The sequence below is a fragment of the Nesoenas mayeri genome, assembly GCF_963082525.1.
Source record: "Nesoenas mayeri genome assembly, chromosome: 1".
NCBI classification, from domain to species: domain Eukaryota; kingdom Metazoa; phylum Chordata; class Aves; order Columbiformes; family Columbidae; genus Nesoenas; species Nesoenas mayeri.
In genome coordinates, this window is record NC_137541.1 from 181,530,546 (window position 1) to 181,543,999 (window position 13,454).

The 13,454-nt window shown below is 40.0% G+C and overlaps 1 protein-coding gene across 1 annotated transcript in view; it reads right to left on the minus strand.

Annotated features, from left to right (window-relative positions):
- The window catches only part of ENOX1 (ecto-NOX disulfide-thiol exchanger 1), a gene marked incomplete at its 3' end in the record, with an annotated part of 139,593 nt that overhangs the window by 78,348 nt on the left and 47,791 nt on the right, over positions 1 to 13,454 (minus strand). Inside the window, exon 5 of the mRNA XM_080363364.1 lies at positions 5,004 to 5,216. Within this exon, the coding sequence (XP_080219490.1) occupies positions 5,004 to 5,216 (213 nt within the window). The remainder of the gene's footprint in view (positions 1 to 5,003; positions 5,217 to 13,454) is intronic.

Consider the following 13,454-nt stretch of genomic DNA (forward strand, 5'->3'; position numbering starts at 1 on the left):
AAGAGCATAGGGAAGCAAACAAGCTTACTGGCAGCAGAAAGAAGTGGCAGGCACCCTGTATATTGAGCTGTGGAGTGAAAATTAGTTTCTCTCAACAGCACGATGGGAAGAATATCTACATGACGACTGGAACTGGACTATGCAGTTCAGATCTTGAGATCATTTTCAAAAAATCAAAGCAGGCAATGGCAGATAGAGTTTTCATAAAATCCTGGCTGGAAAAAAGAAAGGTGTCATCATGTAGCTCATCCGTGAGGTCTCCTGGAAATATCAGGATCTCCTATTGGTGTATACCGGCCCTGAGTCCTGAAGATTGCTACACTGGATCACCACTGGCTTAACTAATGCCAACAGTAGGGTTGTCACTTAGCCATTGTGAGTGGAATTCAGGATGGCAACATTTAAACTGATGCTAGCTAATGCACAAAGGGATCTCACGGTTGCTGGGAATTGCCTTCCCTTTTCCAGGGAAACTCACATCCACCAGGAGGTAAGGACACAGGAATAAATGACTCTGCAGGTTTATACTCCATCTTACCCTGCAGAATGAACCATGTATCTCCTTACACCTTCAGACCCATGTTTTGACACTCAGGCCTTTTACACAAGTTCTAAGACCCTGGTGATTAGCTGTAATCACCTGTGATGGGTTAAAGCTCAGGTGTCCTACAAAGCACAGAGGAAGGGCTTCACACTTAGGAGCGCATATAGGGCCCCTGCCTTAACTAGCTGATGGACAATGCATATGCATTGCCTGGGTGGGAATGTGCCCTAGATGTATGTAGCTGTTCTCTCTGTTCAGTGCCATGTTACAGGAGACAGGAAAACACCTCCTTCCAGCTGGCACCGTTCTGGATCAGGTGCCTAAAAGCCATCTGTCAGACACCCTAAGGAAGGTCAGTATTGCCTTTCTGAGCACTAGATCTTACCATTTAGAGTGCTCTTGGAAAGAGGGAAACTTAGGTTCAGTTCCTTCACAGCATTCCGGATACTTTAATATATCTTTACAAAAGGTCATCCTGATGAGTAGGCACTGAAATTCCCTGAAGGCCAAAGAGAGAATGAAGTGAAGGCCACCATGCGACAAGGAAATCATCTGGCCAGGGGGCTGCATGATAAAAAAGACCCTCACATTATTCCCCCACAGGCACATGAGACACTGATTCATAGACCCCGATGGGGACCTAGTGCCTAAGTCCCTTGAAGATTCATCCATTAGTAAAATTGACAAAAATGACAAAGTAGGTGAGTGTCACTAGCTCCTCAGTACCCAGCTGTGGGGCACTGCTGTCAATTACACTATGTATCTACCTACCTGCATGTTGAAATATTTCCACACCCTTGTGACTCTGACTCTTGAGATATTCAATTAATTTTTGAGTACTGCATTTTGGATCTTCACTTATCTATAGATGCTTTGGAAATGTCAAGGTACAGTGCACTAAAGAATCTAAAACCTCAATAAGAGTGCATGGAGGAGAAAGTCAGACAAGAGAATTGCAGACTCAGTGTAGTCTAAAAAACAGGCCAACGTGGATGTCTCTAGGCCTTCGGTATTTCTTAAACATGAGGATCAACATCTATAAGCCTTAGGCTGAAAAGGTGGGTTGGGAGGAAATGAAACAAAGATGCGTGGAAAGACAGGGAGCAGTGTCATGTGTAACTGTGCTGTGGAAGCAAAGTAGAATTTAGAAATCAAACCACAAAGGTAGAACTATCCAAAATCCTGGAAAACGATCCATATTTTAAGCACAGATTCAAATCTAGAAAAAATAGGTAATTTAATAAAAACCTAGGAAGTGGACATTTTTCTCTCTTTATCCCTTAAATAACTGAAGAAGCACCATAACAAGGATAAGACTTCCTGTAGAACTTAAATTAGGGGCTGTAAATTGGTGGTGTGACAGCAGTAATGCACTTTATTTCAATGATTATCCTGGCACAGGTACTTTGGTCAGGTAATTAATTCATGTGCTGAACACCTGACCCAAATTTTTACGGGTAATCCGCTTGGTAATCTAAATACCTCCAGGCAGAAATTTGTAGAAGGGATTTAAATACCTGTACTTCTTTAGTAGCTGGGCCATAAGCTGAAATGTTCTGACCACACTAATCCTCATTAGTAAGAAAGCATTTTACACTGAGACCCACATAGATAGCGTGTGTGTTCCAGGTGGGTGCACTTGAAGCCCATTTTCTTAATGTATTTCTTCACTCCCCATAATATTCACTGATACAATGCTGGCTTTTTAAGCTAAATCCAAGTTCTTCCCTTATGCCACATTCTTCTGTATCAAAACTACACACAGTAAGTGGGATTAATCTTCTCTGAACAAGACTAGTAAAAGTGGAACATATGGTTTTGAGCTAGACCCCCTACGAATCCACTATGGGCAGCAGAGAAAAAAAATGACATCTCCAAGGGACGATTCATGTCACTGGAATAGCACCATGAGGTTGGCCTGATGACTCATTCCCTGGAGATATTTGTTTTTCTCTGCTGACTGCAAAGAAAGCCCAGAATGGTCAGCTCAGAGCTGGACATCCAACCTAGTTCATAACAGAGGAATGCCACACAGTATTTTAAAAATACTGTAATATTTTTGTCAAATGGCCACACAGCTGCAGCATTACACTAGACTTTTGGATCCCTACTGCAAAACAACAGAAGTGGGGTTTTTGCCACTTTGCAAAATTTAATAGACCACACACACCTAGCAATTTCAAATTCTTCTTCATAAAGCAAGTAACTGATTATACAGGGCTGTGGAAAAACAATGGAAAAGGATGTGTGAAAAAAAATCCTCAGATGAACTCAAATATGGGAAAATTCTTGAAAAATGGAAGCTCATTTCACAGTCTCCATGTTTAGCAATCTAAGGCATATACATGTCTAAAGCAAAACCATCACCCATCTGTTCATAGCAAGTTTGTAGAGAATTTTAATAAGACATATTAATGCTAATAATAGCCAGTGTTTATGATGTTTATAAAATAACCAATATGGAACATCTGGAAAGCTCATAAAATTTGAAAGGATCCACCTTTCTCTGAGCCTGATTTTCTTTTTGCTGACCTTGTCCTGCTATGCCAGACCTGTCAGAAACTCTCTTCTTGCAGGCATTGTTTTGACTGTGGCACTCTAAACCTCATGTTTTGAAGTCAGGCCTATTTCTGCTTCTCTGAGTTCAGCATTCAGCACATTACAGGAACAAACCAGATAGCCAGAACTGCAAGTTGCCACTTGAAACTACAGGGATCTTGATTTCCAGATGACAGATGTTCTACAACAGTTGGTGACAAATGGAATAACTTAAACTGATTTAACTAAATTTCAGCCTGCTGACAATGGAGGAATTTTTTAAATGCAGCTGAAGAAGACATTTCTGAATGCTAGGGCTGGCTGTTGCACACAAAACTAGAGGCCCTGGTGTGAACTGAACAGCATGGCCACACATGGTGCCTGTGTCTCTGCTCCTTCATGCTGCCTTTTAGTTGCTGAGATGGAAGATGATGTTGCCTAGCAAATTACCAAGAGAATTAGCTGGTCTTTAAAATTTACTCACTGAACATATATCCTCAGAAACCAAATATCTTTGGCCCATAATCTTTCTTCCTAAGTTCAGGGATCTAAGCTCTGACATTAGAAGGACATGTGCCCTGAACTGAATTGGTCTGAGATGCTGAGCTCTCCATCACACATGCAGAAAGCTTCCAGGGGCTGCTCTCCTAACCCAGGCAAGTCCATCCAAGCTTCTGCCTTCAGCCCTAACTTCTGAAGGATGACCACTGAGGGACCAGAAAAGTATTACAGAACATTCTTTAAGACTATTTTTTTTTTTAAATGTAAATATTAGGGGTGTGATTCAGAAATTACAATATAACAACTGTGTTGTCCTCCATCTGGTAAACTGTCTTGGATTTTGTTTATAACTTGCATGTGAGAGCTGGCTTCAGGTTTCACCCTTCTGAGTTCCACGAAGTGTCTTCTTTGAGCAGTCATGAGTAGGCATTTAAGAACCAGCAACAATGAAATTAGTTCTCTTCTTCTCTTCTCTTCTCTTCTCTTCTCTTCTCTTCTCTTCTCTTCTCTTCTCTTCTCTTCTCTTCTCTTCTCTTCTCTTCTTCTCCTCTTCTCTTCTTCTTCTCTCCTCTCCTCTCCTCTCCCCTCCTCTCCTCTCCTCTCCTCTCCTCTCCTCTCCTCTCCTCTCCTCTCCTCTCCTCTCCTCTCCTCTCCTCTCCTCTCCTCTCCTCTCCTCTCCTCTCCTCTCCTCTCCTCTCCTCTCCTCTCCTCTCCTCTCCTCTCCTCTCCCTTTCTCTTTGAAGAACATTTCTAGATGAGTATCCCAATAATTGTTTCATGCGGGAAACTCATTAAGTTACCTTCATTTATTATATTTCTGAACTAAGAAATAGCTGCCAGCACTAAATATTTAAGGCAATTTATCTACCAAATTAATACTGGCATTGTAGCAGCCCAGCAGTCCTGATGCCAGCAGCAGTACAGCATATTCTACTGTGGGGGTGGCCTGTAGGCTGTGAATATATGTCTAGAAGTTGCTGAATCCTACTTCCTTTTACCTACACTCAGGCTAAAAATATAACTTAATTGTCCTCTATTCTGTAATTGGCCTAGTTAACTAGCTGCAATGCACAGGGTACATATCACTTCCCTCCACAAAAGTATGGTCTTTGCTCAGAGCAGGGATGCTTCTGTCTGGTACGTTCCTGAAGCGTTATGTCTACGCAACAGTAGACATTATGCCTAGAGCATGTCTTCATCTATTAATAAAAGAACTACTGAAACTTTGCTCACCTTGAGAAATAAGCTCTTAGGAATGGTCCTTGTTCCTCCAAATTGCCATAGAGTATGGAATAGGATGTGAAGTAAAATATGACTGCATTGCAACTACTTACCCCCAAACAAACAAAATGATAAAAAAACCACTACCACCACCACCACCATCACTACAACAACACTGGACAAAAAGGGAGTTACTTACATTGAGTGAGGATCCCCGTTAAGGCATTTTTGAAAGTCTCCTTGGCTTGCTCCATTTCTTGCTCGTGAGCGGCCTTCTCGTTCATGAGCCGGCGGACGTGGCTGTTGGCCGACTGCACCATCGAATAAAACTGGTTTGCAGAGCGACGATTCACCTCGCCTCGCTCAATCCAAGTAAGCAGCACTGTGATGGCCTCTGAAAACTTGCTATCATCTAGAACAATCAAAGCACAGGTTTTAAATTGCTGGCATAAATATCCTGCCAAGAACACATTTTCTGCTCCATGTCACATTAAAATCACCATAAATCCTTCTTGCAGTATTTCATTTTGGGCAACTTTTGGATCCTTGGTTCTATGACATGTAGGAAGCCAATACTTCTACGTGAAGCTACATAAATCTTTCTTCATGACTTGTCTTCTGTTTATTTTAATAGCTTTTTCACAACAAAAAGCACCCCTCCTCCCCACCCCCTTTCCTTGTGGCCTGATTCCTTGCTTTCACAGTGTCTCCCTTAAGCCGTTCAGTGATATGGAATGACCTCACAGCAGGGTTGAGGAGACCTCTGTGTTACTGGACCCACTGAGGAAATGAAATGTATACACGTTAATCTGCTCAGCCAAAAGCTCAGTCTTGGAGCTTGGGCTCAGCCGTATTTTGTCAACAGATTTCACTAACATCACATTCTTAATTAATGAACAATGACAAGGCTGAACAATTTCTCCTTAAAGCACTGATTAATTACAAGGAACTGCTTTGAACAGATGTATGAAGTATCTGTGTTCATTTTGTATTTTGCACTTGTCTGTGCTTTTTTTTTTTTTTTCTTTTTACAGAGCCCAGAGAAATCCAGTTAAACACCTGGATTACAGCTTTATGTTTACCACTCAAGTAAATAAAGTTATATTCCTCTGCAGGAAGACCACCAAAACTGGTGGTTAGATTTTGTGCACTGCTTCCACAAGTAATCTTCTTTTCTCAGACCGTGCTCTCAGCTTCCTCAGAAGACTCTTAGTGCAGCATCCATTACACTTCTGGCTTCATCAGGATTAAGAGGACACATTTATTTCTAAGTCCCATTTAGGCTGAGCTGCAAGAAAATGTTATTACAACAGAGTGTCTTCCTGTTGAACTATTTTTGTGCAATTCTATCTCATTTTTTTTCCCAGGATTTTATTCTATAAAATTTCCTAACAAATCACTTTAAACATCTCATCTAGTCCTTGTTGGTTAGATCTCTGTATATGTATTTTAGATGGTGGGTTTACCTTTCTACAGGAAAAGGTATGCAGTTATGGTGGGGAGAAGTAGTATAGTTATAACAAAAAGACACTTAAAATGAAAATTGGAGAATATTAAACTCAACCAACTGTGTTACAGGATACAGAAATGTGGGGTATAGTTTGTAAGACTCTGCTTTCCATGTGCAAAGAATAATGAAATACTAATACTTACGTGATGATTTAGGCTTTTATTCTGAATCACTGATCACTTTCCTAAAAGGTGAGGAGTCTAAAGTACAGACAGGACAAGTTACATGTTCTGTGCCCACAGCCTGCCAGAATAGATTTTACATTGTCTGATCTTTAGCATCTTATTAACTGAAACATGCTTTCAGCTGCAGTAATAGGATTTGCACTCTGCAGCTGGACAGACATCACTCAAGATCCCAGAAAAAATTTTCAAAATAAGAGCATCATAACACCATCCCTTTGTATGATGATGTATCTGTGTCACTTCACATTAACATATGATTCATCATTATCCATTAAGTAATTGTCTCTGGGGAGGAAGAATCAGTCAGGCATATTTTTTTTTCCATTTTGTCCTTTTACATTAGACTCTGTGTCCTAGCTTTACTGGATATATAGGCTGCAGGTATGTATTAAGTGGCTCTGATGAGTGAGGTTGGCTGAATACGGGCCTCAGAAAAGCCAAATGTAAACCAGGGTCGTGCAAAGCATCTTCATTGCAATAAACCACCAGGATAAAGTTTTCCAGGCTTGGGTAAAATCTTCAGCCTGCGAAATACATGGGAGCTGGATGTCACGGATCCAATACAGCCAAGAAATCATCCCTGGAATGTAATGTTTATTATAATTACAGTAGTCAATAAGAATAACCTGTAATGGCTTCTGGCAATGTTAGCATGCAATTTCCAAGGTCTGTACAGTCAAGTCACCCTGCAGATGGCACCGTCCTGTTAACACCAATGATATGGCTGATTGTGAGTAGAGAGTAACTACAGTTGAATGTTCCTCTTTTTTCCTTGTAGACATCATTATCTATATCATCACACATAATTTATCACCCAACACTGAAGTATCATTTAGAGTAAATTATCCCATTCAATCTAGGTCAAGACATGAACAGCAAAGTTGGGAGAAATGATACACAGAAGCATATCTGAAGAGGTACACCATGACCTGTGAAGAAACTGTGTGCAGAACTGAGCAAAAATGCTTCATGGAGGTGCATGAGGTAAATCAGTAGCACAGAACCATTCTCTCTTTCTCTTGCTTTAACGTCTTCCCAGTACATAGACTTTTGCTGTTTTGCTATAGAGGCTATACAAAACAAAAATAAGCCTCCTTTTTATTTTTATCAGGCACAGTTGGTGTCTGTGAGGGATGTTCATAAACATGTTGTTCTTCTGTCACGTAGATTCAACTCGTTTAGAAGGACATGTTGAAAACCTTCTTTCAACATTCTACACTGCCAGGGAGCTGCAGAGGTCTGTGGGCCTGTTATAGTTAATTCATGGCTCTGTACCAGCAGGAAAAAATACTTTCATTGGTAAACATCAACATCTTCATTGATTACATAATTAGAAGATACATTAAAAAATGCTAGAGGGTAATATATGCACAACAGGAGCACATCAGTAAATAAAATCTTTTCTCTACAGTTTTAAAATTTCCTTATTTCACCTTCATTTCTAACTTTTCTGTTCTTGAGCTGGCTACTCAATGACTGGCATAAGGTCATTCAATGTGAATTAATATTCTTTATCCAGAATGCAGTGACTCTTTCTGGACAATCAGAGGTTCACTTAGAAAATCAGATTTCTATATGGGATTGTTCATTTATTTTTTATTTAGTAGATAAACAGTAGGAGAAATGCAGCAATGGAATCTAATTTAAGCAGAGCATGAACTGACTTATGATTGCAGTCATTCATTAAAAAGTAAAACAAAACTCCTAATTCTGTTTAAAATTATTCCCTTGTGGTAGAATGCACATAAATATACACTGTTTAAAAACACACTCTTAAAATAAATTCCTTTATATAAGACATGCTCCCATATGTAATTGTTCTTTTAAAATGAGCATGCAGCATATTATTTCTCACACTTAAAGATTTTTCTCCTCTAAGTTACAACATGTTTTAAGCAAATAAGTTAGGATTCATCTCCTTTATGTCAATATCTGATTTAGTAACCCCAGGGTCCTGGTACAGTCAATGGAAAGAGATGGACACCAGTCAGACAGGCTTTGTCTTTCCTGTTTTAGCTGTGTATTTGAGGTGAACCGTGCCCCAGAAGTGCCTGCATCAGGGAGCCTGGGATGACCTGCTCGATATAGAGACATCTCTGCAACAGACGCCTACATTTGGTCAGAGAAATCCCAACCATTACACAAGTGCACCAGTTACAGAACACCTGCCCAATATTTGTGTACCCACGTCAGGTTCTCAGGAATACTACAAACTCTGAGGCACATTATGTCATTTTAACATTACCCATCTTCTGGGAATGGCTTGCTGTGTGTCTGTCGATACTGATTTCCACGTGTTGCTACAGGCCTCTAGAGATATTTCAAATTCCTCCTATATCAACTGAAGATATTTGGCACTTAAATCCTAGCTCACAACTTAGATGAAATGAAATATAAAGAAAAGAAAATGCATCCCTAGGGCTGTCTGGGAAATTGTTAACAGGGAAATTTCTATGAAAAAAAAGGAATAATTGTTGACAAATGTTTTGCATTTTTCTGCTTATAATTTGACCACCTTTAAGCAACTCCAACTGGCATAAACTTTTAAATAGAAAACTCTATGACAAGAGCTGCTACAAAGTGGAATACTGGGAAAAAGTGCCAGGAACAAGAGATTTTACTCTCAGTTTATGGAGTTTCCCTGCTGTAACACAGTGCAGAACGCAGCTCAGAGCAATCGGAAACATTGTAACTATTTGTTTCTCCACAAGGTGCTTTCAACAACTTGGATGACAGTGTCTAAGACCTTAGACATTAGAAAGGAGATAGATTAATGCATCACTCTGAAGCCAGGCATCCAAACACTCACGACTATTATTTTTACATTTATAGCCATATTTCAAGTATAGCTAATTTTGTATTTCTGTATTTCGAGATTGACATTGTTTGCTGGACTTCTAGCTAGGACAAAATCAAACACTGAGCTACAGCTGTTTTTAGCCTTGTTAGTATCTTCCCAACCCTGGGAAGAAGTTTGAAAAGTATCTGATGTAATTGATGCAACACTTGGAGCCTGTCTAAATCACCGCAGTCCTTTGTGTTGTCCTGCAGGCCATGGTGTTGTCTAGAGTCAGCACATACTGTTTCTTGTCCCTAATCTTTCTCCCCTAACGCAATTTTTTCGACTTGCAAGGAGATGCTGAAAAGACAGAGCTGTTCTTAATCCTAATGACTAGAGCTAGAAAGTTCCTGTGCTGGTTGGGTATATTTTGGGTTGCATTAATGATCTCATTTTTCTCTGGTCCTTCTGTACGATGGGAAGGAGCAGCTGTGCCCTTATGCTAAGCTCTGCCCTGGCCAGTAAAAATCCAGTTAACAAACACCCCTTGAAGGTATTCTTGTGAGCACTGAGAATGTGCTGCAGGGCATATAGCGAGGGGAAAAGAGTCATGGGATATGTCCTATCTGTTTGCCTCTGATTGACAGCCTGTCCTCTGGCAGCTGTAGATGTGCCATAGGAAGATGTCCCATGCCCTCAGGTCTGCCTGCAGCTGCTTATCTCATCGCACCCCAGTTCCAGTTTGTCAAACTGGGCCTGGTCCAGTTACTCCAGGAAAGTGGAAGAGACCACTTCAGGATGCAAACTTCTTCGCTCCATGTAACTGCAGCCAGGGGCAGATGTATGGCCAAGGTTACTGTTCATCTCACTTCTGATTCGATAATTTATCAGACTATAACTAAGATTTCTAAACTGCCAAGTCTGAATTCAACAAGAAAAATAATAAACCACAGTGGGTGACTTCTGTGGGTGAATCAGGTCAGGGAAAAGGTTTGCTAACCTCTCTCAACAGCAGGTTCAGCCCAGCTCCCCTGTGCATCAGGAACAATTTGCTTCCCATCACACGCTACTTTTGGTGCCACAATGACGACCTATTTTTCTCCTGGCTTAAAAGCTTCTCCTGCACAGAGTATCTGCCACTGACCTAGAAACACAACTCTCCAGTCTACTACCCTCACCTTCTTTTTTTTCCCCTGCTCAAATACCTTATATAATTGTGCTGTGCAACACACACATCAGTCTAGTACTTTTGGGATTAATAACATTTTTAACCCAATGGCACTGCATAATAAGTGAGAATCAAGGAATACAAATTCTTACTGCCAAAGGGTTCTTTTAAAGAATGATTAATATCCACCTTACTGTTTCTTAAAAAAACTTAGCTGTATGCTATAACCAAGAAACTTTTCCAGTTATGTAATAAATGACTAACTAGAACTAGATTTGATAAAAATATGCATACACTAAAAGGATACCTTAAAAGGTACTCTCTCCCACCTGTATCATCAAACTCTTTCTTCCAAATGAAATCATGCAAGATTCTTCCAGAGGTGGGTGTTTCATATGAGACACAGAAATCCATTATCTTATCCTGCTAATGCCATTATTTCCAATAAAAAGTAATTATGAAGGTATTGAGTTTCCTCCCTATTTCTTAAAATCACACCACAAACTTTCACATAGGCGAGCTGCTGTTTCCCAGTTCATAGTAATTAACTTGAGTCATTTTGCAGTGTGGTACATTTAATCAAGAGGGTTTATATTAAAAACCTTAAAATTTCCATTGATACAATACAGATTAGGTGAGGGAGAAAACTTTTAGTAATGCGCTGAATAGCAAGTGTACTTCTTGTAGGTTTTCGGAGGAAGGTGCCCAGGGAATTGGGTCACCAGGCTGCCGATAGCTGAACCCACCTTACGCTCCCCTGCCAGCAGACAGAAGCGCCCTCACACTGTGGCTGCTCACAGCCCCCAAGCGAGGCCCTTGGAGCCAGATGTATTGTGTCACGGCAGATGTCAGGAGCATATGGAAGAAGGAAGGAGAAAATGATGATCTAAAAATGTGAAGGGTGAGTGAACAGATTTGAGACTCAAGCGTCGAAACATGTCTGCAGTAGGGCTCTGTCTTGATATACTAGTACTAAAAAAAGATTATGCTAAAAAAAAAAGGGTCTGGAGTATTTCAGCGGATATTAAATCTGGCGTTCATTGGATTTTTTCGGAGGATCTCAGCTTTACCTTCCCTTCTGACGTAGCCCTGCCCTGAATTCGATCCTTTCTGTGTGAGACTTGCCTCTCTGCACCACTTCTGCAGCACTCCACAAGTCAGGGTCTCAAGTACAGAGTGATAATGAAAACAGCGTGGTTTTCTTGTCAGTGAAAGATCCTGTTTCCCAAGCAATTAAATGTTGTTTATATTTCAAACGATGTGCAAGGGTTGACATTATCAGGCTTGATGTTACCTGAGTCTTGCACAAGATGCATCCCCGGTATAGTTCATTCTACTGTAACTGCCATCTATTTATTTAAATTTCCAATCTGTTCTCTCTTCAGGGGATAATACAGTGCCTGGCAAAGAAGCAGTTTCTCAGTTTTTCAAATTATATTTTTTTTTAAATGAAAAGCCACATGAATAACTTTCCTGTGCTCATAAAGGAACACTGTACTTTAAAGCGAGGTAAATTCCAGGGTATTGTATATAACTTGCAGATATTTATGTCTCCTTTGCTCAAAACATTTAAAAAGCAGATAATCAGATGTGAAGAGATGTCTTTGTTAGGTGGTGGAACTATGTGACTACCTGCAGCAAATAAGACAGATGTAGTATTTTAAAAAGGAGCTTATTTCCAAGAAGTGATTTCTGAAGATGATACCATTAGGTACAGATATGCTTGAATTTAGAATACTATGATGTTTGAAATTCTGCTTTGAAACACAAATGTCATAAGCACGCAGATTAAAATGTTTTGTTCCAATGCACCTGACAGAGCAGCGTTCCACTTAAGGATAAAATGTTCAGTCCATCTCCAGTTGTGTGATGTTCTGGGTACCACATTACTCAACCATTTATAAAGGACCCAGGAAAACAGATGTCAGAGTATGCAAATTTGATCCTAAATATCTACTGACACATCTCACTGTGCAGTAACAGCGCATCTGATTTGATACTAAGAAACTAAAATCTCAAAGACACGTAACAAACTAAGTGCTGCAACGAACCAGCATACAAAAAGGCCACTTTTTTATAAGGTAATAGCAGAAGACACAATATTCTGCTGGTTTTGTCAGAACAAGAACTCAGGACTGTTCTCAAAGGCTTTCTAACAAGGCAATTCACATTTACACTTGTAAGAGACCTTGGTGTGGCAATTCACATTTAGACATTGTAAGAGACCTTGGTTACCCAGAACTAACATCTACGAATTTCTTGAGGAAACACAGATTTTTACCTAAGGCAGGAGGACGTCAGAAAGGAGGCCAGAAGTTTCGTTAACCTGAGTTATGCTTAGCTCTTTTCTTATTTCATGGCAATCAGACAATAGTTTGATGAAACTATGTGCAATGTTATTACAAATTTTGGAATATTTGGATCAAAAAGTAGATGTGAAGAGTACCTTTTGAAAAAGTGAAATTTTACCACTTGAAAGAAATGGTGCCAAATTCCTATTTCTCTTTTCCCCTTCAAACCTACTTTAGTGGTTTGGAAGGTCAAAAAAAAAAAAACCCAAACAAAAATAGCTTGTCATGCAAAATTAAATAGTGGTTTTATTTTCCCAACCAGCCTGCAAACCTAGAATGTGTAGTAGAAACCTAAAACTGATCAGTATAGCCCTGGTATGAGAAGGAGCTCATGTTCTTCCCTATTTTACCCACCGAATCTGAATGCTGGAACTAATTTCATTCTGATAATCCAGGCTCAGGTCCCTTCTGCCTTTCATATGTGGGAGCCATGAAGAGTGGGACTTTCTCATGGTAGTGCATGGGAGTGTCAGAAAAAAAAATTAAATCAATTATTTTGTGACAAGTCATCTTTCCAATACAGGAAATCTCCCTTTTTATGAACTATCATCTCCTTGGCTTCTCCTCCTTTTGGCTCTGACTGTGACCAGCAGAGAAAATCACTAGCAAATTAACAACACAGGGCAAATATTTAATCAATGATAGTCGGTAGTATAG